At 41.6% G+C, this 26766-nt stretch overlaps 1 protein-coding gene across 2 annotated transcripts in view; it reads left to right on the top strand.

Annotated features, from left to right (window-relative positions):
- Positions 1 to 26766, top strand: part of LOC135519105 (glycogen synthase kinase-3 beta) — a 62045-nt gene that overhangs the window by 8118 nt on the left and 27161 nt on the right. For both annotated transcript variants that reach the window (XM_064944167.1, XM_064944166.1), the window contains exon 2: positions 19136 to 19329. In XM_064944167.1, coding sequence (XP_064800239.1) covers positions 19136 to 19329 — 194 coding nt within the window. The remainder of the gene's footprint in view (positions 1 to 19135; positions 19330 to 26766) is intronic.

Below are 26766 nucleotides of genomic sequence, written 5' to 3'. Positions count from 1 at the left end.
GCAAACCATGCAATAATCTGAGTACAGCGTTCAGACAACAAAGCAGCCAAAAAGATATCCGCCATAATTGTCTAGTTAACATTAGTCAGAAATAGCATTATAAATATTCACTTACCTTTGATGATATTCATCAGAATGCACTCCCAGGAATCCCAGTTCCACAATAAATGTTTGATTTGTTCGATAAAGTTCATAATTTATGTCCAAATAGCTTATTTTGTTAGGGCGTTTGGTAAACAAATCCAAATGCGCGATCAGGTCCAGTCGGACGAAAAGTTCAAAAAGTTATATTACAGGTCGTAGAAACTTGTCAAACTAAGTATAGAATCACTATTTAGGATGTTTTTATCATAAATATTCAATAATGTTCCAACCGGAGAATTCCATTGTCTGTAGAAAAGCAATTGAATGAGAGCTAACTCTCTCGTGACTGCGCCACACGAGCCTGTGGAATCGATTATGATTTTTCAACGCTTATACCGATACCAATTATTGGAGGACCAAAAAAAAGCCTATACCGATTAATCAGCCGTTTTTTTTTTTTTAAGTTTGTAATAATGACAATTACAACAATACTGAATAAACACTTATTTTAACTTAATATAATACATCAATAAAAATCTATTTAGCCTCAAATAAATAATGAAACATGTTCAATTTGGTTTAAATAATGCAAAAACAAAGTGTTGGAGAAGTAAAAGTGCAATATGTGCCATGTAAAAAAGCTAACGTTTGAGTTCCTTGCTCAGAACATGAGAACATATGAAAGTTGGTGTTCCCTTTTTAACATAAGACTTCAATATTCCAAGGTAAGAGGTTTTAGGTTGTAGTTAATATAGTATTTATAGGAATATTTCTCTCTATACCATTTGTATTTCATTAACCTTTGACTATTGGATGTTCTTATAGGCACTTTAGTATTGCCAGTGTAACAGTATAGCTTCCGTCCCTCTCCTCACCCCTACCTGGGCTCGAACCAGGAACACATCGACAACAGCCACATTCAAAGCAGCGTTACCCATCGCTCCACAAAAGCCGCGGACCTTGCAGAGCAAGGCGAGCCTCAGAGCGAGTGACGTTTGAAACGCTATTAGCGCGCACCCCACTATCTAGCTAGCCATTTCACATCGGTTACAACAGCCATTAGACTGATAGGCTTGAAGTCATAAACAGCGCTGTGCTTGCGAAGAGCTGCTGGCAAAACACATGAAAGTGCTGTTTGAATGAATGCTTACGAGCCTGCTGCTGCCTACCATCGCTCAGTCAGACTTGCTCTATCAAATCATAGACTTAATTATAATATAATAACACATAAAAATACTAGCCTTAGGTCATTAATATGGTTGAATCTGGAAACTATCATCTCGAAAACAAGACGTTTATTCTTTCAGTGAAATACGGAACCGTTCGGTATTTTATCTAACCGGTGGCATCCCTAAGTCTAAATATTCTTGTTACATTGTACAACCTTCAATGTTATGTCATAATTACATAAACTTCTGGCAAATTAGTTCGCAATGAGCCAGGCGGCCCAAACTGTTGCATATACCCTGACCCTGCGTGCAATGAACGCAAGAGAAGTGACACAATTTCACCTGGTTAATATTTCCTGCTAACCTGGATTTCCTTTAGCTAAATATGCAGGTTTAAAAATATATACTTCTGTGTATTGATTTTAAGAAAGGCACTGGTGTTTATGGTTAGGTACAGTTGTGCAAATATTGTGCTTTTTTCGCAAATGCGCTTTTGTTAAATCATCCCCCAGGGCTGCATCGATTATATGCAACGGAGGACACGCTAGATAAACTAGGAATATCATCAACCATGTGTAGTTAACTCATGATTGTGATTGATTGATTGTCTTTTATTAGATAAGTTTAATGCGAGCTAGCAACTTACATTGGCTTCTAATGGATTTGTGTAACAGGCAGGCTCCTCGTGGAGTGCAATGAGAGGCGGGTGGCTAGAGCGTTGGACTAGTTAACTGTAAGGTTGCAATATTGAATCCCAGAGCTGACAAGGTAAAAATCTGTCATTCTGCCCCTGAACAAGGCAGTTAACCCACCGTTCCTAGGCCGTCATTGAAAATAAGAATGTGTTCTTAACCTCTTGAACCTCTCTATTTTTATGTTTGGAAAAAGAATGTTCCCAAAGTAAACGGCCTATTTCTCAGGACCAGATGCTAGAATATGCATATAATTGACAGCTTAGGATATAAAACACTCTAAAGTTAGAAACAGGGGAAATGTTATAGCGGTATTTTGACGCATTGGCGAGACATGCTTTAAATATGCAACCTATGGATTAACAGTCAATTACCATGAGACCGGCAGTCTTTTGCATGACAATAACCTGCTGACAGAAGCCCTAGTTGAAACGACTAGCACACAGCTAGAGGTCTCTTCACAGTCCCCAAGTCCAGAACAGACTATGGGAAACGTATGATACTACATAGAGCTAGGACTACATGGAACTCTATTCCATATCAAGTAATTCATGCAAGCAGAAAAATATGATTTGAAAAGCAGATAAACTACACCTTATGGACTGTGAAGAGACACAGGCACACATATGCATACACACACACATATGCTACCACACACACTCTACACACACGTACATTGTTATATTGCTGTATTACGGATTTTGTATTGTAAATATGTTGTGGTAGCGTAGTGTGTAATAATGTGTTGTATTGTAGATATGTTGGGGTATTGTGTAATAATGTGTTGTGTTGTAGATATGTTGTGGTACAGTAGTTTGTAATAATGTGTTGTATTGTAGATATGTTGTGGTAGAGTAGTGTGTAATAATGTGTTGTATTGTAGATATGTTGTGGTAGAGTAGTGTGTAATAATGTGTTGTATTGTAGATATGTTGGGGTATTGTGTAGTAATGTGTTGTGTTGTAGATATGTTGTGGTACAGTAGTTTGTAATAATGTGTTGTATTGTAGATATGTTGTGGTAGAGTAGTGTGTAAGTTGTATTGTAGATATGTTGGGGTACAGTAGTGTGTAATAATGTGTTGTATTGTAGATATGTTGGGGTACAGTAGTGTGTAATAATGTGTTGTATTGTAGATATGTTGGGGTACAGTAGTGTGTAATAATGTGTTGTATTGTAGATATGTTGGGGTAGAGTAGTGTGTAATAATGTGTTGTATTGTAGATATGTTGTGGTAGAGTAGTGTGTAATAATGTGTTGTATTGTAGATATGTTGTGGTAGAGTAGTGTGTAATAATGTGTTGTATTGTAGATATGTTGGGGTAGAGTAGTGTGTAATAATGTGTTGTATTGTAGATATGTTGTGGTAGAGTAGTGTGTAATAATGTGTTGTATTGTAGATATGTTGTGGTAGAGTAGTGTGTAATAATGTGTTGTGTGATGTACTGTTTTATTTTGAATTGATTGGATCCCAGGAAGAGTAGCCTTGGCAGCAGCTAATGGGGATCCCTAATAAAATACAAATACAATAGAGCATGCTGGGAAATATTAATAATGATGGACATGGTTTTTGAGAGTCTGTGATGATTGTACCTTTTTAGATTCAAAATATCGGGAACAAAAATGTTGTCTGGCGAACACCTAACTCTCGAAGTCCCCCTGACAGAGTCTGGAATGGCTCTTTGATGTTGTCTGCAAAATGTGTCTAATGAAGGGGGCTGTGCTTTTAGATGGTTGGCTCTCCTCTGTTTCTTTCTCACTCAAACACCCACATGTACAGCTACACACAACCCCCAAGGGCCACCCACTTCCATTACAACTTCTGGATTTTCAAAGAGAGGTCTCAACCCTAAAAAAAACAAAAAAACATTCCCATCGCACAATTTCTGAGGTACCGTACAGTACCATGTGAGATTATATGTGTACCTTTGAAGGTACATTATGTGTATTTTTACATTTTTGTACTCCCGGGAACAGTACTGTACCCTAATCGTACCCTTTTTTCTGAAAGTGTAGATGATGACTTTGATTGACAAGGTGTTGTAATATCCAGATGTCAGGTGTCTCTGCCTCATGCCACACCCATTGGACAGTACTGCTCCAGGAGTCCTCGATTGGCCCTCAACTCTAAGAGACAGATGATGATTGATTTAGGTGCAATCATACTGGCAGCAATATCCTTGCCTGGGAAGCCCTTTTTGTGCAAAGCAATGATGACGGCACATGTTTCCTTGCAGGTAACCATGATTGACAGAGGAAGAACAATGATTCAAAACACCACCCTCCTTTTGAAGCTTCCAGTCTGTTATTCTAACTCAATCAGCATGACAGAGTGATCTCCAGCCTTGTCCTTGTCAACACTCACACCTGTGTTAACGAGATAATCAGTGACATGATGTCAGCTGGTCCTTTGTGGCAGGGCTGAAATACAGTAGAAATGTTTTTGGGGAGATTCAGTTAATTTCTTGCAACCCATAATCTGTCTTTTTTTTATGGTGGTTTTGGATCAGTGGCTTCTTCCTTGCTGAGTGGCCTTTCAGGTTATATCGAAATAGGACTCGTTTTACTGTGGGTATAGATAATTTTGTATCTGTTTCCTCCAGCATCTTCACAAGGTCCTTTGCTGTTGTTCTGGGATTGATTTGCACTTTTCGCACCAACGTATGTTCATCTCTAGTAGACAGAACGTGTCTCCTTCCTGAGCGGTATGACGGCTGCGTGGCCCCATGGTGTTTATAATTGCGTACTATTGTTTGTACAGATGAACGTGGTACCTTCAGGCGTTTGGAAATTGCTCCCAAGGATGAACCAGATTTATGGAGGTCTTCAATATATGTTGGTATTATTTTCATTAGTCCATTGTTGACATAGTCCCAAAATGTTTTGCTTTCAGCAATCAAGTTTTCAAGTTATGTAACTTTCAACACAGAGAAATCATCTATCCATGTATGAGTAAAAAAAATATGACCAACCCGGCCTGATTCGCTCTTTTGTAGCTAAATTTGAAATTGTGTATTTTACATTGAATAAAAGTAGAGACTCAGAGCTTGAACATGGTATATATTTGGGGCGGCAGGTTTCTTAGTGGATAGAGTGTTGGGCCAGTAACTGAAAGGTTGCTAGATCAAATCCCGAGCTGACAAGCTTCCCCTGAACAAGGCAGTTAACCCACTGTTCCTCGGCCGTCATTGTAAATAAGAGTTTGTTCTTAACTGACTTGCCTAGTTAAATGAAGGTCAAATAAAAAATGTAATATCATAAGCTGCAGTTGAGGAACAATGGGAAAGTAATTCTGCTTTGAAAGTTGATAAAACTTGTAACCCCACTTTTGAGAAAATGGCACTTGAATGTTGTGGTACAACTACTGGGGAGCTCTTCTTTGTCTACAGCATCGTTCACACCCTCTTAAGCCTTAGCCATACCCAGCTCTTTAAGGGTTCATGTGAAGCCACGTGCTAAACAGAGTGAGTATGGTAATGTACTAAACAACCAACGATTTCAAGACTAAAGGCTGGTTTTTACTACGTCTGTAGACAGTTGATGCAGTGACATCATTATCATTCTATTGTCGTCCGGCATCAAACTTGAAATTGTGAAAAAGTATGAAAACAAAAACGAGAGGCTGCATGATTTCAGTAGCCTGGCGTTCCAAATAGCATAACTGGTGTATTCTAACACCAATAAACCCATCCGTTTAAAAATGCAAACCAGGCAACTAAAAGCAACTTTCTAAACAATGTTTTGATTAATTTCTAGCTTGTTAGCTAGCTTTTGTTCAAGTAATAACCATATCATATAGCTGAAGATGTCTTAACTAATTTGTATTCATAATTACAGGAAAGTAAACTCACAACAAGATAATTATTTTCCAGTTAATGGATAGCTAATGACAGGAAATAGCTCACGGTTGTGAGTGTGATGAAATAAAAGCAGAGCATTCTACCAGAGAATTTAACTTTGGTGCAGGTCATGTTGTTCTTCACATTACAGTCTCTGGTAAACACACACTATATCAAATAGTGTGTATTTGTCACATGCACAGGTGTAAATGGTACAGGGAAATGGTTACTTGCGTAGTGGAGTCTTTTGTTTAGATATGTAGCTAGCTAGCTAAACAACAATTAACCATAATCCCAACTCATAACGTTACTACCTTGCATATCTAAAGCTAACCATCTAACTTAGGTTCAATGTTAGCTAGCTAGCAAGCTAACATTAGGCTATAACTAGCAATGCAAATGATTCTGAGATACAAATTATATTACTACACAGATCATACACGTAACGTTAGCTAGCGAGCCAGCCAGCTAACATTAGCTAGCTAGCTTTAACTTGCAATAAAAATGACTTTCTGACAAAATAATAAAATATACAGTACCAGTCAAAATTTGGGACACACCTACTCATTCAAGTGTTTTTCTTTATTTTATTTTTTTACTATTTTCTACATTGTACAATAATAGTGAAGACATCAAAGCTATGAAATAACACATGGAATCATGTAGTAACCAAAAAAGTGTTAAACAAATCAAAATATATTTGAGATTCTTCAAAGTAGCCACCCTTTGCCTTGATTACAGCTTTGCACACTTTTGGCAAATAACAGACACATCTCAACATCAACTGTTCAGAGTAGACTGTTTGAATCAGGCCTTCATGGTCAAATTGCTGCAAAGAAACCACAACTAAAGGACACCAATAATAAGAAGAGACTTCGACATGGCCCAAGCAAGAGCAATGGACATTAGGCCGGTGGAAATCTGTCCTTTGGTCTGATGAGTTAAAATTTGAGATTTTTGGTTCCAACTGCCGTGTCTTTGTGAGACAGAGAGTAGGGTAAGTGAATGGATAATCCCCGCATGTGGTTCCCACCCTGAAGCATGGAGGAGGAGTTGTGATGGTGTAGGAGCGCTTTGTTATTAAGGCACATGCAAGTTCACATGTTACAGAAAGCTTTTCTGCCAAAGAAATGCATTTTGATAAAAAAATAAATGTTTACTTTCAAATGCCTCTCCTGTGAAGCAGTGACGTGCGACATACATCTAGTTTCCTGAAACACGTCACATTTAGGGACTGGGTCAACAATGGACTAATGAAGGAAATACCAAAAAATAGTTTTCCTTTAACTTTAGGCTATTTACTATATTACAAACATAATATTGAATTGTGGTTGACAATGCTAACAAATATCAACATTTAAAGGTTATGTATTTACAGCTTAGGTAGTTCTATATTAACAAAAACAATCTGGGTTGATTTGGAGACGTAAATCCAACAAATAATTTGTTGACTTTTTGACAAGTTAATAGGCTATTTATTGTATTTCAAAAGTGTTATTGAATTGTGTTTGGTGGTCAACGCAACCAACATTTGTAAGGAGATTTATCTTCTGCTTGGATAGTTCAATCTGTGCCACTGACTTAGTCTGGTTTTAATTCCAGTTTGTCTACAATTCATAATTGAAATGTTGGATGGATGTCTCCATCTCAAACAAAAATGTAAGTAAAAAATAGGACTAAATCAAATGAAACTTTAAATGCACAAATACATAAAGTTTGTTTGATTTAGTCCTAATGTTTTAATTTAGATTTTTATTTGAGATGGAGATGTTAATTCTTATTTTGTAGACAAAATGGAATTAAAGCCAGACTAAGTTAGTGGCACCCTGTTAAATACTACTTGAGTAAAAGTCTAAAAGTATTTGGTTTTAAATATACAAAGAGGGCTATGAAACAATTTAATATTTTCTGGCAACAATTTGTTTTACCTTTAATTTTATAAAAGCTTGTAAACTCAGATTTTTTTTTCATATTGGCAAATGCTGTAGTTTAGACCATATTTTACATAATCATTTTTTTTTTGGTGTTGTGCTGCACGCCATAGGTTGAGACACAACATGCTTTTTAATTCATGACGGCATCACTTTTGGTAGAAATCCAGAAACAAGCGATGTGGAGGTAAGGGCTAAGGTTGTGTGTTTGTTTGTGTATTTGTGTGTGGGTGTTTGTGTATTTGTGTGTGGGTGTTTGTGGATGATGTGGAAGTTTGTTATGGTTTCAGGAAGTGAAGAGGCGTTCTTGAAACAATCCCACTGGATGGTATAAGCAGAGTTCTATACCCTTCCAACCTCTCTCTCTCTCTCTCTCTCTCTCTCTCTCTCTCTCTCTCTCTCTCTCTCTCTCTTTCCCTCCCTCCTCTAGTTTCTTTCTTTTCTCCCTTTCTTGTTTGTGAAGTCTATTTTGGTCATTTTTGTGTCACAGAACCCCACTTCTTTTCCTGCACACCCAGTCAGGAAGAGATTTGTCTTTATTTTTTCACCTTTATTTAAGCAGGTAAGCTAGTTGAGAACAAGTTCTCATTTGCAACTGCGACCCGGCAAAGGTAAAGCATAGCAGTTCGACACATACAACAACACAGAGTTACACATGGAATGAACAAAACGTACAGTCAATAATACAATAGAAAAAAAAGAAAACAAAGTCTATATGCAGTGAGTGCAAATAAGGTCAAATAAGGGAGTTAAGGCAATAAATAGGCCATGGTGGCGAAGTAATTACAATATGGCAATTAAACACAAATGGTAGATGTGCAAAAGATGGATGTGCAAGTAGAGATACTGTGGTGCAAAAGGAGCAAAATAAATAAATACAGTATGGGGATGAGGTAGAGAGATGGGCTGTATACAGATGACTATGAACAGGTGCAGTGATCTGTGAACTGCTCTGACAGTTGCTTCTTAAAGCTAGTGAGGGAGATGGGAATCTCCAGCTTCAGTGATGCAGTGTGTGTGTGTGTGTGTGTGTGTGTGTGTGTGTGTGTGTGTGTGTGTGTGTGTGTGTGTGTGTGTGTGTGTGTGTGTGTGTGTGTCCGCAGGTGGCCCAGTCACATCCAGAGCAGGTCTAATTGCTGAGTGTGTGAGTGTTGTCTCTGATTGGGGTTAAAGACTGCACCACTGCAGGGCTGCTGGAGTAATACTGCTGCTTAACCTTTCCTCTGGCACACACACACCATCAACCAAATTAATTTTTTCCTTTTCCGGTACAGCATTTATCCACTGTCTCATTTAGACAGGTTCGGAGGCTGTATTCTGCTCTATTATTCAGTAGTAATATGTCTTGTTTCTTGGTGCTCAGTCAGTGTCAAGGCTTTAGGCCTAGTTCACTGTCTCCTCTGCATCGTGGCCATAGAGACTAGACTGGGTCAGGTTAGTGTTGACTCAGCAGCATTAATACACATCAGACTCATCCAGCTGAACTTCTCACTGCCTGCCCGCCTGTCAGCACTGCATCTACACTCACCACAGGAGCAGCTGCTACTGTGGTCTAACTGCAGTGCGTGTGTGTGCTGACAGTGGTCCATGTCCGTGATAGAACATCTCTGTGTACTGTCTCAACACATTCAGGTTGGATGATATGGAATATGGAATGGAAGCCTTATATTGAAGATATTTATTTTATTTTATTTTAGCTAATGTGTAATCTACTTTCCCTGGGTCTTGTGTAAGGGATGGATAATGTAAATGTGACTTGGCTGTCTGTGAGAACTTTAGACAGAGGTTTAGTATTTTAGCTGGCTAGGGAGAGTCTGTGAGTTTCTAGATTTGAGTGGGAGGGAGATCCAGTGTGTATAGATGTCAAGTGTGAGTGAGAGTTAGGCAGTATGGCCGCCAGAGCTGTCCATTTTTTTAACATAGGCATTGACATTCATGGATGTTTATAATATGAACAGATTTCATTCATAGCTTGATTTGCAGTTGGTGGTTGGGGTGGGTGCTGTGCAGTTTTGGGGTTGAGGTAGGTGTGGTAACAGGTCTGGGGCCTTGGCCCGGGGATGAATAGTGGTGGTATGGCTGCAGGATGCACCATGACATGCGACACACACGGTATGCTAGGCAGTTCTTGTTATCCTTTAACAAGAAGATAACAGAGACTTTAACCCTGACACAGATAGAGGCTTCACACACACACATGCACGCGCACGCACACACACACACACACGCACACGCACACACACTCTCTAGTGCACTTCAGTTTAAATCCACTTAAACAGGAGTAGGCTTTCTCATTAATCCTAAGGGAAAGGCATGCCATGCAATTTACTGTAGAGGAAGAAACTAGAGGAGAGGGGGACATTTAGAGGAGGAGGAGGAGAAAGCTTGTATGTGAAAATGATATTTCGTCTAGGTTGGCCAGGCTCTCAGATTTACATTTAACATTTTAGTAATTTAGCAGATGCTCTTATCCAGAGCAATTTACATGAGCAATTAGGGTTAAGTGCCTTGCTCATACTGCAGCATTATGGGTCTTGACTGAACTACAATCATGTGTTTAAAAATGGCAAGTCGCTGGCTGATATTCAAACCCAGTCCCATTAATGTTTAGTAAAGAATGACTGTTATAATGTGCATGATTGCGTAATATCATGCAAGTGTGTCAGGCTTCATAATATAACTCTAATTTTTAAATGTTTTATTTCACCTTTATTTAACCAGGTAAGCTAGTTGAGAACAAGTTCTCATTTACAACTGCGACCTGGCCAAGACAAAGCAAAGCAGTGCGACACAAACAACGATACAGAGTTACACATGTAATTAACAAACGTACAGTCAATAACACAATAGAGAAAAAAATTAAGTATATATACAGTGTGTGCAAATGGCGTGAGGAGGTAAGGCAATAAATAGGCCATAGTAGCGAAGTAATTACAGTTTAGCAAATTAACACTGGAGTGATAGATGAGCAGATGGTGATGTGCAAGTAGAAATACTGGTGTGCAAAAGAGGAGAAAAGTAAATAAAACAGTATGGGATGAGGTAGTTAGATTGGGTCAGCTATTTACAGATGGGCTATGTACTGCTGCAGTGATCGGTTAGCTGCTCTGATAGCTGAAGTTTAAAGTCAGTGTTGGAAATATAAGTCTCCAGCTCAGCGATTTTTGCAATTCGTTCCAGTCTTTGGCAGCAGATAATGGAAGGAAAGGCAGCCAAAGGAGGTGTTGGCTTTGGGAATGACCAGTGAGATATACCTGCTGGAGCGCATGCTACGGGTGGGTGTTGTTATCATGACCAGTGAGCTGAGATAAGGCAGAGCTTTACCTAGCATAGACTTATAGATGACCTGGAGCCAGTGGGTCTGGCGACGAATATGTAGCGAGGTGCTAGCCGACTAGAGCATACAGGTTGCAGTGGTGGGTTGTATATGGGGCTTTGGTGACAAAACAGATGGCACTGTGATAGACTGCATCCAGTTTGCTGGAAGCTATTTTGTAAATGACATCGCCAAAGTCAAGGATCGGTAGGATAGTCAGTTTTACGAGGTTATGTTTGGCGGCGTGAGTGAAGGATGCTTTGTTGCGAAAAAGGAAGCTGATTCTAGATGTAATTTTGGATGGGAGATGTTTAATATGAGTCTGGAAGGAGAGTTTACAGTCTAGCCAGATACCGGGGTATTTGTAGTTGTCCACATATTCTAAGTCAGAACCGTCCAGAGTTGTGATGCTAGTCGGGCAAGCGGGTGCGGGCAGTGAACGGTTGAACAGCATGCATTTGGTTTTACTAGCATTTAACCTTTCTAGCGCAGGCGTTCCCCTCAACAATATTCAGCTGAAAAGGCAGCGAGCGAAATTCAAAAATATTTTTTAGAAATATGTAACTTTCACACATTAACAAGTCCAATACAGCAAATGACAGATAAACGTCTTGTTAATTAATCTTCCCATCGTGTCCGATTTCAAAAGTGCTATACAGCGAAAGCAGCGACAACATATGATTATGTGAGGTCATAGCCAAGTAAAAAAAACACAGCCATTTTTCCAGCCACAGATAGGAGTCACAAAAAGCAGAAATATAGATAAAATTAATCACTAACCTTTGATGATCTTCATCAGATGACATTCATAGGACATCATTTTACACAATACATGTATGTTTTGTTCGATAATGTCCATATTTATATCCAAAAATCTCAGTTTACATTGGCGCATTACGTGCAGTAATGTTTTTATTCCAAAACATCCAGTGATTTTGCAGAAATACTCATAATAAACATTGATAAAAGATACAACTGTTATTCACAGAATTAAAGATAGACTTCTCCTTAATGCAACCGCTGTGTCAGATTTCAAAAAAACTTTGCGGAAAAAGCATTATCTGAGAACGGCGCTCAGAGCCCAATCCAGCTGGAGAAATATCCGGCTTTTTGGAGTCAAAAGAAGTTAGAATTAACACTAAATATTCACTTACCTTTGTTCAGTTCGACAATAAATTACTGATTTGTTCCATAAAGTTCCATAAAGTCCATCATTTATGTCCAAATAGCCACTTGTTGTTAGCGTGTTCAGCCCAGTAATCCATCTTCATGAGGCGCGAGCACTTCGTTCAGACAAAAACTCGAAAAGTTCCGTTACAGGTCATAGAAACAAGTCAAACGATGTATGGAATCAATCTTTAGGATGTTTTTAACATAAAATATTAATATTGTACTGCAACGGAAACATGCGGTCTCTCCTTCACTGCAGCCGAGGTGAGTAAAACATTTAAACGTGTTAACCCTCGCAAGGCTGCAGGCCCAGACGGCATCCCCAGCCGCGCCTTCAGAGCATGCGCAGACCAGCTGGCTGGTGTGTTTACGGACATATTCAATCAATCCCTATACCAGTCTGCTGTTCCCACATGCTTCAAGAGGGCCACCATTGTTCCTGTTCCCAAGAAAGCTAAGGTAACTGAGCTAAACGACTACCGCCCCGTAGCACTAACTTCCGTCATCATCAAGTGCTTTGAGAGACTAGTCAAGGACCATATCACCTCCACCCTACCTGACACCCTAGACCCACTCCAATTTGCTTACCGCCCAAATTGGTCCACAGACGATGCAATCTCAACCACACTGCACACTGCCCTAACCCATCTGGACAAGAGGAATACCTATGTGAGAATGCTGTTCATCGACTACAGCTCGGCATTCAACACCATAGTACCCTCCAAGCTCGTCATCAAGCTCGAGACCCTGGGTCTCGACCCCGCCCTGTGCAACTGGGTACTGGACTTCCTGACGGGCCGCCCCCAGGTGGTGAGGGTAGGTAACAACATCTCCTCCCCGCTGATTCTCAACACTAGGGCCCCACAAGGGTGCGTTCTGAGCCCTCTCCTGTACTCCCTGTTCACCCACGACTGTGTGGCCACGCACGCCTCCAACTCAATCATCAAGTTTGCGGACGACACAACAGTGGTAGGCTTGATTACCAACAACGACGAGACGGCCTACAGGGAGGAGGTGAGGGCCCTCGGAGTGTGGTGTCAGGAAAATAACCTCACACTCAACGTCAACAAAACTAAGGAGATAATTGTGGACTTCAGGACACAGCAGAGGGAACACCCCCCTATCCACATCAATGGAACAGTAGCGGAGAGAGTACATTTACATTTACATTTAAGTCATTTAGCAGACGCTCTTATCCAGAGCGACTTACAAATTGGTAACAAGTTTTAAGTTCCTCGGCATACACATCACAGACAAACTGAATTGGTCCACTCACACAGACAGCATCGTGAAGAAGGCGCAGCAGCGCCTCTTCAACCTCAGGAGGCTGAAGAAATTCGGCTTGTCACCAAAAGCACTCACAAACTTCTACAGATGCACAATCTGCTCCGCCCTCAACCGTAAGGCTCTCCAGAGGGTAGTGAGGTCTGCACAACGCATCACCGGGGGCAAACTACCTGCCCTCCAGGACACCTACACCACCCGATGTTACAGGAAGGCAATAAAGATCATCAAGGACATCAACCACCCGAGCCACTGCCTGTTCACCCCGCTATCATCCAGAAGGCGAGGTCAGTACAGGTGCATCAAAGCTGGGACCGAGAGACTGAAAAACAGCTTCTATCTCAAGGCCATCAGACTGTTAAACAGCCACCACTAACATTGAGTGGCTGCTGCCAACACACTGACACTGACTCAACTCCAGCCACTTTAATAATGGGAATTGATGGGAAATGATGTAAATATATCACTAGCCACTTTAAACAGTGCTACCTTATATAATGTTACTTACCCTACATTATTCATCTCATATGCATACGTATATACTGTACTCTATATCATCGACTGCATCCTTATGTAATACATGTATCACTAGCCACTTTAACTATGCCACTTTGTTTACATACTCATCTCATGTGTATATACTGTACTCGATACCATCTACTGTATCTTGCCTATGCTGCTCTGTACCATCACTCATTCATATATCCTTATGTACATATTCTTTATCCCCTTACACTGTGTATAAGACAGTAGTTTAGGAATTGTTAGTTAGATTACTTGTTGGTTATTACTGCATTGTCGGAACTAGAAGCACAAGCATTTCGCTACACTCGCATTAACATCTGCTAACCATGTGTATGTGACAAATAAAATTTGATTTGATTTGTTCCAACCGGAGAATTCCTATGTCTGAAGAAAAGCACTGGAAAGAGGGGTAACTCTGTCGGGGGCGCGCGGCACGAGCCTGAGACACTCTGCCAGACCACTGACTCGAACAGGTCTCATGAGCCCCTCCTTTATAGTAGAATCCTCAAACCAGTTTCTAAAGACGGTTGACATCCAGTGGAAGCCATAGGAAGTGCAACTTGACTCCATAGACACTGTGTATTCATTTAGTAGGCCAAGCTTTGAAAAACTACAAACCTCAGATACCCCACTTCCTGGTTGGATTTTTCTCAGGTTTTCGTCTGCCATATGAGTTATGTTATACTCACAGACATCATTCAAACAGTTTTAGAAACGTCAGAGTGTTTTCTATCCGATACTAATAATAATATGCATATATTAGCATCTGGGACAGAGTAGGAGGCAGTTCACTCTGGGCACGCTATTCATCCAAATGTGAAATTGCTGCCCCCTATCCCAAAAAGGTTAAGAGCAGTTGGAGGTCACAGAAGGTGTGTTGTATGGCATTGAAGCTTGTTCGGAGGTTAGTTAACACAGTGTCCAAATAAGGGCCAGATGTATGCAGAATGGTGTCGTCTGCGTTGAGGTGGATCAGGGAATCACCCACAGCAAGAGCGACATCGTTGCTATATACAGAGAAAAGAGTCGGCCAGAGGTCCGGACAACAGGCCCACCAATTTGACACACTGAACTCTGTCTGAGAAAGAAATCTTGTTTGTTTGTAGGTGACTAAATACTTATTTTCCACCATAATTTGCAAATAAATAAATGAAAAATCCTACAATGTGATTTTCTGGAATGTTTTTCTCATTTTGTCTGTCATAGTTGAAGTGTACCTATGATGAAAATTACAGTCCTCTCTCATCTTTTTAAGGGGGAGAACTTGCACAATTGGTGGCTGACTAAATACTTTTTTTTGCCCCACTGTAGCTGCGGGGGGTGCAGAGCTCTTGGCCGGGGTTGGGGTAGCCAGGAGGAAAGCATGGCCAGCCGTAGAGAAAGACTTATTGAAATTCTCGATTATCGTGGAATTATCGGCGGAGACAGTGTTACCTAGCTTCAGTGCAGTGGGCAGCTGGGATGATGTGCTTTTATTCTCCATGGACTTTACAGTTTCCCAAAACGTTTTTGAGTTAGAGCTACAGAATGCAAATTTCTGTTTGAAATAGCTAGCCTTTGCTTTCCTGACTGACTGCCTGTATTGGTTCCTGACTTCCCTGAATCAAATCAAATCAAATTTATTTATATAGCCCTTCGTACATCAGCTGATATCTCAAAGTGCTGTACAGAAACCCAGCCTAAAACCCCAAACAGCAAGCAATGCAGGTGTAGAAGTACGGTGGTTAGGAAAAACTCCCTAGAAAGGCCAAAACCTAGGAAGAAACCTAGAGAGGAACCAGGATATGTGGGGTGGCCAGTCCTCTTCTGGCTGTGCCGGGTAGAGATTATAACAGAACATGGACAAGATGTTCAAATGTTCATAAATGACCAGCATGGTCGAATAATAATAAGACAGAACAGTTGAAACTGGAGCAACAGCACGGCCAGGTGGACTGGGGACAGCAAGTAGGAGTCATGTCAGGTAGTCCTGGGGCATGGTCCTAGGGCTCAGGTCCTCCGAGAGAGAGAAAGAAAGAGAATTAGAGAGAGCATATGTGGGGTGACCAGTCCTCTTCCGGCTGTGCCGGGTGGAGATTATAACAGGACATGGCCAAAATGTTCAAATGTTCATAAATGACCAGCATGGTCGAATAATAATAAGGCAGAACAGTTGAAACTGGAGCAGCAGCACGGCCAGGTGGACTGGGGACAGCAAGGAGTCATCATGTCAGGTAGTCCTGGGGCATGGTCCTAGGGCTAGGGTCCTCCGAGAGAGAGAAAGAGAGAGAGAAGGAGAGAATTAGAGAACGCACACTTAGATTCACACAGGACACCGAATTGGACAGGAGAAGTACTCCAGATATAACAAACTGACCCCAGCCCCCCGACACATAAACTACTGCAGCATAAATACTGGAGGCTGAGACAGGAGGGGTCAGGAGACACTGTGGCCCCATCCGAGGACACCCCCGGACAGGGCCAAACAGGAAGGATATAACCCCACCCACTTTGCCAAAGCACAGCCCCCACACCACTAGAGGGATATCTTCAACCACCAACTTACCATCCTGAGACAAAGCCGAGTATAGCCCACAAAGATCTCCGCCATGGCACAACCCAAGGGGGAGCGCCAACCCAGACAGGATGACCACATCAGTGAATCAACCCACTCAGGTGACACACCCCTTCCAGGGACGGCATGAGAGAGCCCCAGTAAGCCAGTGACTCAGCCCCTGTAATAGGGTTAGAGGCAGAGAATCCCAGTGGAAAGAGGGGAACCGGCCAGGCAGAGACAGCAAGGTTGCATATCGCGTGGACTATTCGATGCTAGTGCAGTCCGCCACAGGATGTTTTTGTGCTGGTCAAGGGCAGTCAGGTCTGGGTAAACCAAGGGCTATATCTGTTCTTAGTTATACATTTTTTTGAATGGGGTATGCTTATTTAATATGGTGAGGAAATGTATTTTTAAGAACGATCAGGCATCCTCTTCTGACGGGATGAGGTCAATATCCTTCCAGGATACCCGGGCCAGGTCGATTAGAAAGGCCTGCTCGCAGAAGTGTTTTAGGGAGAGTTTGACAGTGATGATTGGTGGTCGTTTGACCGCGGACCCATAGCGGATACAGGCAATTAGGCAGTGATTGCTGAGATCCTGATTGAATACAGCAGAGGCGTATTTGGAGGGCAAGTTGGTCAGGATAATATCTATGAGGTCGTCCATGTTTACGGATTTGCGGTTGTACCTGGTAGGTTCCTTGATCATTTGTGTGAGATTGAGGCCATCTAGCTTAGATTGTAGGACTGCCGGGTGTCAAGCATATCCCAGTCACCTAACAGAACGAACTCTGAAGATAGATGGGGGGCAATCAATTCACATATGGTGTCCAGGGCACAGATGGGAGCTGATGGGGGTCTATAACAGGCGGCAAAAGTGAGAGACTTATTTCTGGAGAGATTAGAAGCTCTAACTGTTTGGGCATAGACCTGGATAGTATGACATAACTTTGCAGGCTATCTCTGGTGTAGATTGCAACTCCTCCCCTTTGACAGTTCTATCTTGACGGAAAATGTTTGCAGTTGGGTATGGACATTTTTGGTGGCCTTCCTAAGCCAGGATTCAGTCACGGGAAGGACATCAGGGTTTGCGGAGTGTGTTAAAGCAGTGAGTAAAACAAACTTAGGGAGGAGGATTCTGATGTTAACATGCATGAAACCAAGGCCTTTTCAGTTACAGAAGTCAACAATTGAGAGTGCCTGGGGACACGCAGGGCCTGGGTTAACCTCCACATTACCCGAGGAACAGAGGAGAAGTAGGATGAGGGTATGGCTGAAGGCTATCAAAACTGGTCATCTAGTGCATTGGGGACAGAGAATAAAAGGAGCAGATTTCTGAGCATGGTAGAATAGATTCAGGGCATAATGTACAGACAGGGATATGGTGGGGTGTGGGCACAGTGGAGGTAAACCCAGGCACCGAGTGACGATAAGAGAGGTTGCATCTCTGGACGGGCTAGTTATGCTGGGTGAGGTCACCACATGTGTGGGAGGTCGGACAAAGGAGATATCTGAGGCATGTTAAGTGGGACTAGGGCCTCAGCAGTAAACTAAATCAATGATAATTATCCTAAACAACGGTGTACAAGGCATATTGACATTTGAGAGAGACATAAAGCGAGGCATAAAGCAATCACATGTGTTGATTGGGAGAGCTAGCTAAGACAACAAAGGGTAAGACAACAACAGCTAATCAGCTAAGACAACAACAACAGGTAAAATGGCGATGAATGGGCAGAGAGGGTCGGTTAACTTCACACAGGGTTCGAGGCTGGGGCCAACAGATAAACAAAAAATAAACTAAATTGAGTACCGTGATTAATGAACAGTCCAGCTGTCACGCCCTGACCTTAGAGAGCCTTTTTATTTCTCTATTTGGTTAGGTCAGGGTGTGATTAGGGTGGGCATTCTAGTTTTTCGTTTTCTATGTTGGCCTGGTATGGTTCCCAATCAGAAGCAGCTGTTGTCTATCGTTGTCTCTGATTGGGGATCATATTTAGGCAGCCTTTTCCCACCTGTTCTTTGTGGGATCTTGTTTGTGTGTAGCTGCCTGTGAGCAGCCCAGAACGTCACGTTTCATTTTTCTTCTGTTTTGTTTGGTGAGTTTCATATTTATTAAACGTGTAATTCTACGCACGCTGCGCCTTGGTCCAATCATTCAAACGAGCATGACACCAGCAGGCATCTGCTATGAAGCCAGGTGCTCATAGGGTCCAGTGAACAGCAATAGATGGAACAGGGAAGCGTCGGGGTAGTCGTTACTACGCTAGCACGCCAGAGACACGGCGTTAAAAGTTAACTGGTCAGTTAGCGAGTGTGTCAGGCTTCGTAATATAACTCTGACAGTGTGATCATGTTAGTGTGTCAGGCTTCGTAATATATCTCTGACACTGTGATCATGTGAGTGTGTCAGGCTTCGTAATATAACTCTGACACTGTGTGAGTGTGTCTGGCTTCGTAATATAACTCTGACACTGATCATGTGAGTGTGTCTGTCATCTAGTCTCGCTTGTTTATTTGTCATTAGACACACTCTTCACTTAAGGTCACTGAAGACCTTCTCTACCCTCATCCTCTCTACCTCCTGCAGGAGACAAGGATGGCAGTAAGGTCACAACGGTGATGGCCACCCCAGGCCAAGGGCCCGACAGGCCCCAAGAGGTCAGCTATACAGACACCAAGGTGATTGGGAACGGCTCCTTCGGAGTGGTCTACCAGGCCAAGCTGTGTGACTCTGGAGAGCTGCTGGCCATCAAGAAGGTTCTGCAGGACAAGAGGTTTAAGGTGAGAGAGACTGCAAGGGTGCTCGCAGACACACACACGCACGCACATTTCTCTGATATCATGAAACGATTACATCATTCTTGTCTTTTCAAAGGTAACATCCTTCATTCATCTTTCTGTTGAAGTCTTTTTCTTCCATCCTTTCTTTGTAACGGATGACTTTCATTCAGAGTGGGTTCTACTATAAAGGATGACTCCTTCCATTCACACTGTTCTTAGGTCTTTTGTGAATGGATTACAGGCTCCACACTGTTAGTAGAACAAAGAGGGAGACAAACACACACACTATACAGGTGTCCCTCAGTTCCCTGCCACTCTCTAGTCTAGTTCCGCTACTACAGAAACAAACTCCTATATCTACATCTGCTCAGTAGTAGCAGTGAATGCACAGATGGCTGTGCAATGTTGCATTGTGTTTTAGGTGTGTGTGTGTGCGCGTGTCAAGGTCCAGATTGTCGCCATGTTAGCCCAATTTCTCCTAGGACTGACGATACCATCACTATCTCAATGTGGGGCTGTGAATAGGACTGCCTGTTGTGTTGCTGTTGTCTTTGTTTGGTTACTAGGTGCGGCAGGGTAGCCTAGTGGTTAGAGCATTGGACTAGTAACCGGAAGGTTGCGAGTTCAAGCCCCCGAGCTGACAAGGTACAAATCTGTCGTTCTGCCCCTGAATAGGCCTAGGAACCCACTGTTCCTAGGCCATCATTGAACATAAGAATGTGTTCTTAACTGACTTGCCTGGTTAAACAAAGGTTAAAAAAAAAAAAAAACTTATTATCCTAATTGTTAGCTTTGGAGCAGCAGATGTACTGAAGCATTTGGTTTGACTACTTTGTGATACAGAGTGCCGTGATGTGTGCTGAAACTATTGCCCATAATAAAGCATAATGCATTGTGTCCAGTGGCTTCAATACAGTGGTCACTGCATTCATATAGACCAGAGGTGTCAAATTCACTCCATGGAGTGACTAGTGTCTTTTAGGTTTCTGTGTTTTCCTTTCATATATGGAATGAGTTTGACACATGATATAGATAATATCACCATAGTCTAAGACCGGAAGGAATGTTGACTGAATTATTTGTTTTCTGCTATTTAACAAAAAGCATAACCAGTCATATAAAATAAGCCTGTTTTATTTCTTAAAGTTAGACTCAGCTAAATGTCGTTGCCACAAGCAGCAGCACAGATATTGAGATGAGTGAGATGCAAGGCTTCACTCTCACAGTCTCTCACAGTCTCACACAGTCTCACACAGTCTCACAGTCTCACACAGTCTCACACAGTCTCACACAGTCTCTCACAGTCTCTCACAGTCTCTCACAGTCTCACACAGTCTCACACAGTCTCACACAGTCTCACACAGTCTCTCACAGTCTCACACAGTCTCACACAGTCTCTCACAGTCTCACACAGTCTCACACAGTCTCACACAGTCTCACACAGTCTCAGTCACACAGTCACACAGAGTGTCACACAGTCACACAGAGTGTCACACAGAGTCTCACACAGTCTCACAGTCACACACAGTCTCAGTAACGCCTGTCGCCGGAAGGAGTGGACCAAAGCGCAGCTTGAAAAGTGTTCATGATTTATTTTATTATAAAAAAAACACTCTAACAAAGTAACAAAACGAAAGCTAACAGTTCTGTCAGGTAACAGAGACTAAACAGAAAATAATTACCCACAAACACAGGTGGGAAAAAGGCTGCCTTAGTATGATTCCCAATCAGAGACAACGATAGACAGCTGCCTCTGATTGGGAACCACACTCGGCCAAAACAAAGAAATAGACAACAAAGAATGCCCACCCCAAATCACACCCTGACCTAACCAAATAGAGAAATAAAACATCTCTCTAAGGTCAGGGCGTGACAGTCACACACAGTATGTGCACGGGTTCACTTCACACTGTTCACAGTGAGGTAGCCAGGGAAATTTCAACGCTCTTAGTTGTTGTGGAAATTATTTTCTGCATCTACGTCATCGATGAGTCTACCTTTTTAAGTTCTTAACTAATTCATTAAAATGCTTTTTGAAGGAAAGCCTATCCTCAATCCAGATGCCTATAAGCAGGAGCACAATCAATGAGGCCACCATCCAATGTACACATGCATAAATTATCAGATCATTTCTTACCTGATTTGGAAAATAACATTTACTTCATTTTACCTGCATTAAGTACCAATTTCAGTTCTGCAAGGCAATAGCATACACAAGTGTCATCTGCATACAGGTGAAATATATATATTTTTAAAGATAAACCAATATTCTTAATGTAAATAGTAAAATGAACAGAACCAAGAATCGATCCTTATGGGACACCCTTTGTTATGTCCAGAAAACTGGATTCAACACCATCAGTAAATACTCACTGCCTTCTGTCTGTTTAATCATGTTCAAATCAGTTACTTGCAGATGTGTTCTTAGGCTGCGTTTAGACAGGCAGCCCAATTCTGATCTTTTACGACTAATTGGTCTTTTGACCAATCACATTAGATCTTTTTCAGAATTGGGCAGCCTGTCTAAAATCAGCCCGAGTCAGATGTAGAGGTTTGGGTGTTCTGTTTTTCCTTTATAGCAGCCAACCCCCCTCTTTTTCTTTTCCCTCTCTCCCTCACTCCCTATGTGTGGACTGTTATGAAGAATGAACTCAATGAGTGTTGAGCGCTAAGTCTCCTCACATGACTGCTGTACACACACGCAAACACATGCGAACAGTTCATACACACCAACATCTTTGTCTCCTCCTCTGTTTCTCTCTCTTTCTGCAGTGTGCCTCACACAAGGAGTGAGACATAAGCTGGGAGCTTTGTGACCAGTCGGCACATGTGCACACACACACGCGCGCGCACACACACACACACGCACACGCACACACACGTGAGCAGGCTCTGTACCATAATGCAGCTGGCTAAAGTAACTGTGTGTGTTCTAGTGTCAGGCGCTGGGTGGGTTCAGGCTTCTCCCAGTGTATCTTGGGATATGTCCCCCTGGACTCTTTTGAGGGATCATATTTCAGCCCAGTGGAAGAATTACAGTGTAATACCCATAGTGTGTAAGTATAGAGTGCGTGCATGTGCTTGTACTCTGCATAGTCAGGGCTATAAATGAAAAATAATATTGCTCCCAGCTTTAAAACGTTAGGAGCACAACATAACATTTACTAACACCATAAAATAAGATATATAGCCTATATGAATTCTAGCTACTTCTGAAGCACATGTTGTGCCCTAGGAAACTAATATTTAACACAGTAAATTAATTAGTTTAATATAAAAACTAAAAAAAATATCTGTCATTGAAATTAAAAAGATTTGTGGAATATTAGGTTTCTGCTTTGTGGAAAAGCACAATGTTCCTATTGAGATGCATTGCACTGAAAATTGTACCCCGTCTCTTTAAGAGCAAGTTTGTGACGAGGACATGCAAGATATCTGTCATTCATTCATTGCTATGACCAGTGATCTCCTGAAGAAGCTATCCCCTTTCCTTTCTTTCTGTGCCCCCACATGTTAGGATGTTATACATGTTATACTGGTCAAGTCACCAGGTTGTTAGCTAGCTAGCTAATGAGGGAACAAGTATGACTGAACAAAGTGTGAAACAAATGTGGCCCGTGAATGGCCTATGACATGGTTTATGAATGTAAAAAAGTATCTCAAATAAACTTATTCTGAATCCATTTTTTTCTGCTGTCTTGAATGAAGACATTCTATTTTGCGATCTCACAAAATAAATGTGAAATCTTTGAGGAGAAGTTCAATCAGTGAATCAGGTCATCTCCATGGTAACCAGAGACTTTCTGCCATACATGCCTTCAAACTACCGTAAAACCCCTTAAGGGGCTTTGAGGGGCTCTCTGCAGCACCCTTAAACCATTTCCTCAGGTAAGGAGAAATGGTTCCTTAAGGTAAATCATTAAGGGAAACACTGAAGATGTTTTATGCGACCAGGCCTGATCTTTTGAACTGTTTGGGTTGGATACAAGCAGTTTGATGTATTAATGATGCAAGCACGACGCTAGCGAATCTGCGCTTGGGAAACAATGGCACATCAAAGCCTAATCATTACCATAATTATAATAAAAATAAATATATATACAGTGGCAAGAAAGTATGTGAACCCTTTGGAAATACCTGGATTTCTGCATAAATTGGACATCAAATTTGATCTGATCTTTGTCTAGATCACAACAGACAAACGCAGTCTGCTTAAACTAATAACACACAAACAATTATACGTTTTCATGTCTTTGTTGAACACACAATGTAAACATTCACAGTGCAGGGTGGGAAAAATATGTGAACCCTTGGATTTAATAACTGGTTGACCCTCCTTTGGCAGCAATAACCTCAACCAAATATTTTCTGTCGTTGCGGATCAGACCTGTACAATGGTCTGGAGTAATTTTGGGCCATTCCTCTTTACAAAATTGTTTCAGTTTAGCAATATTCTTGGGATGTCTGGTGTGACCTACTCTTTTGAGGTCATACCACAGCGTCTCAATCGGGTTGAGGTCAGGACTCTGACTGGGCCCTCCAGCAGGCTTATTTTCGTCTGAAGCCATTCTGTTGTTGATTTACTTCTGTGTTTTTGGTCGTTGTCCTGTTGCATCACACAACTTCTGTTGAGCTTCAATTGGCGGACAGATGGCCTAACATTCTCCAGCAAAATGTCTTGATAAACTTGGGAATTCATTTTACCTTCGATGATAGCAAGCTGTCCAGACCCTGAGGCAGCAAAGCAGCTCCAAACCATGATGCTCCCTCCACCATACTTTACAGTTGGGATGAGGTGTTGATGTTGTTGTGCAGTGCCTTTTTTTCTCCACACAATGTTATATGTTCCTTCCAAACAACTCAATTGTAGTTTCATGTGTCCACAGAATATTTTGCCAGTAGTGCTATGGAACATCCAGGTGCACTTTTGAAAACTTCAGATGTTCAGCAATGTTGTTTTTGGACAGCAGTGTCTTTTTCTGTGGTGCCCTCCCATGAACACCATTCTTGTTTAGTGTTTTACGTATCGTAGACTCATCAACAGAGATGTTAGCATGTTCCAGAGATTTATGTAAGTATTTAGCTGACACCAGGATTCTTCTTAACCTCATTTAACATTCTGCGCTGTGCTCTTGCAGTCATCTGTGCAGGACGGTCAGTCCTAGGGAGAGTAGCAACAGTGCTGAACTTTATCCTTTTACAGACTATTTGTCTTACCGTGGACTGATGAACAGCAAGGCTTTTAGAGATACTTTTGTAACCCTTTCCAGCTTTATGCAAGTCAACAATTCTTAATCTTAGGTCTTCTGAGATCTCTTTTGTTCGAGGCATGGTTCACATCAGGCAATACTTCTTGTGAATAGCGAACAAAAATGTTGTGAACGTTTTTTATAGGGCAAGGCAGCTCTAACCAATATCTCCAATCTTGTCTCATTGATTGGACGCCAGCTTAGCTGACTCCTGACTCCAATGAGCTTTTGGATAAGTCATTAGCCTTGGGGTTCACATACTTTTTCCAACCTACGCTGTTTATTTTTAAATTATGTATTAAATATAGACAAGAAAAATACAATCATTTTTGTGTTATTAGTTTAAGCACACTATGTTTGTCTATTGTTGTGACTGAGATCATCAGATCAAATTTGATGACCAAGTTTTTGTTAATTTCCCGGTAATTCCAAAGCGTTCACATACTTTTTCTTGCCACTGTATATACAGTACCAGTCAAAAGTTTGGACACACCTACTCATTCCCGAGTGGCGCAGCGGTCTAAGACAATGCATCTCATTGCTAGAGGCGTCACTACAGACCCTGGTTTGATTCCAGGCTGTATCACACCCGGCCGTGATTGGGAGTCCCATAGGGCTGCGCACAATTGGCCCAGCATCGCCCGGGTTAGGGATTGGCCGGGGTAGGCCGTCTTTGTAAATAAGAATTTGTTCTTTACTGACTTGCCTAGTTAAATTAAAAAATCAAGAATTTCTAGGATTTTTCTTAATTTCTTCCTGTTTTCTACATTGTAGAATAATAGTGAAGACATCAAAACTGAAATAACACGTGGAATCATGTAGTAACCAAAAAAAGTGTTAAACAAATCTAAATATATTTTATATTTGAGATTCTTCAAAGTAGCCTCCCTTTGCCAAGATGAAAGCGTTGCAAACTCTTGGCATTCTCTCAACCAGCTTCATGAGGTCGTCCACATTTGATATTTTTAGTTCCAACGGCCGTGTCTTTGTGAGACACAGAGTAGTGTGCAAAGCTGTCATCAAGGCAAAGGGTGGCAAGAAGAAGAATCTCATCTAAATTATAAAATATACTTTGATTTGTTTAACACTTTTTTGGTTACTACATGATTCCATGTGTTATTTCATAGTTTTGATGACTTCACTATTATTTTATAATGTAGAAAACAGTAAACCCTTGAATGAGTAGGTGTCCAAACTTTTGACTGGCACTGTATATATTGGAATTTATTTTGTCTCACGGTGCTCCCAAATTCACACGAGCTCCATACAGCACGTTGGGGGTGATGAAACAGCGGAAGATCATTCATTTTCAATTAAGGAAGCGAAGTGGGTGGGTGGACTGTTGGGCGACGTGATCATGGGCGAGGGAGCGTGAACAGGGCGGGACCAAAGTTGAGAAAATATTCACTTTTGCTGTGTACTCCGTGACATCGCATTGCTATTGACCAATCGGAGTTCACTATAGTTTCCAGCCCCTACTGGATTGGTTGTTGATACCTAGCACTACCTAGCCTGCTTACTAGCATCAGCATGAGGGTGACGAAAGTGTGGCTGTCTGAATTTATGCGTTTAAAGGATCTCAGCCACTGAACTCCAGGTCACACAGCAAAATATTTCGGCGCATAAGCCAAATTGGTCGCACATTAGAGCCCTGTGCATTGTAGCTTTTTCTTGGTCTGATAGCTCAGAGCGTCTGATCTTTTCCGTCCATTTCTTTGTGGAGTGTGTTCTGCTCCTCCATCCTGATAGGGCCATCGTCTGTATGACACCATCCATGGTGATGGTGTCATGATGTCACTGTGGTTTACCAGTCTTTCATTTTCAATTTCTATTTAAGGGCTTTATTGGCATGGGAAACATATGTTTACATTGCCAAAGCAAGTGAAATAGATAATGAACAAAAGTCTCTCTCTCTCTCTTTCCTTCTCTCTGTCTCTCTCTCTCTCTCTGTCTGTCTCTCTCTATTTCTCTCTCTCTCTCTTTCCTTCTGTCTGTCTCTCTCTATTTCTCTCTCTCTCTTTCCTTCTCTCTGTCTCTCTCTCTTTCTCTCTCTCTCTCTCTGTCTCTCTCTCTCTCTGTCTGTCTCTCTCTATTTCTCTCTCTCTCTCTTTCCTTCTGTCTGTCTCTCTCTATTTCTCTCTCTCTCTCTTTCCTTCTCTCTGTCTCTCTCTCTGTCTCTCTCTCTGTC

Source organism: Oncorhynchus masou, chromosome 29 (genome assembly GCF_036934945.1).
Source record: "Oncorhynchus masou masou isolate Uvic2021 chromosome 29, UVic_Omas_1.1, whole genome shotgun sequence".
NCBI classification, from domain to species: Eukaryota; Metazoa; Chordata; class Actinopteri; order Salmoniformes; family Salmonidae; genus Oncorhynchus; species Oncorhynchus masou.
The sequence above is the reverse complement of the archived record's forward strand: the minus strand, read 5'-3'. Positions and strand labels throughout refer to the sequence as shown.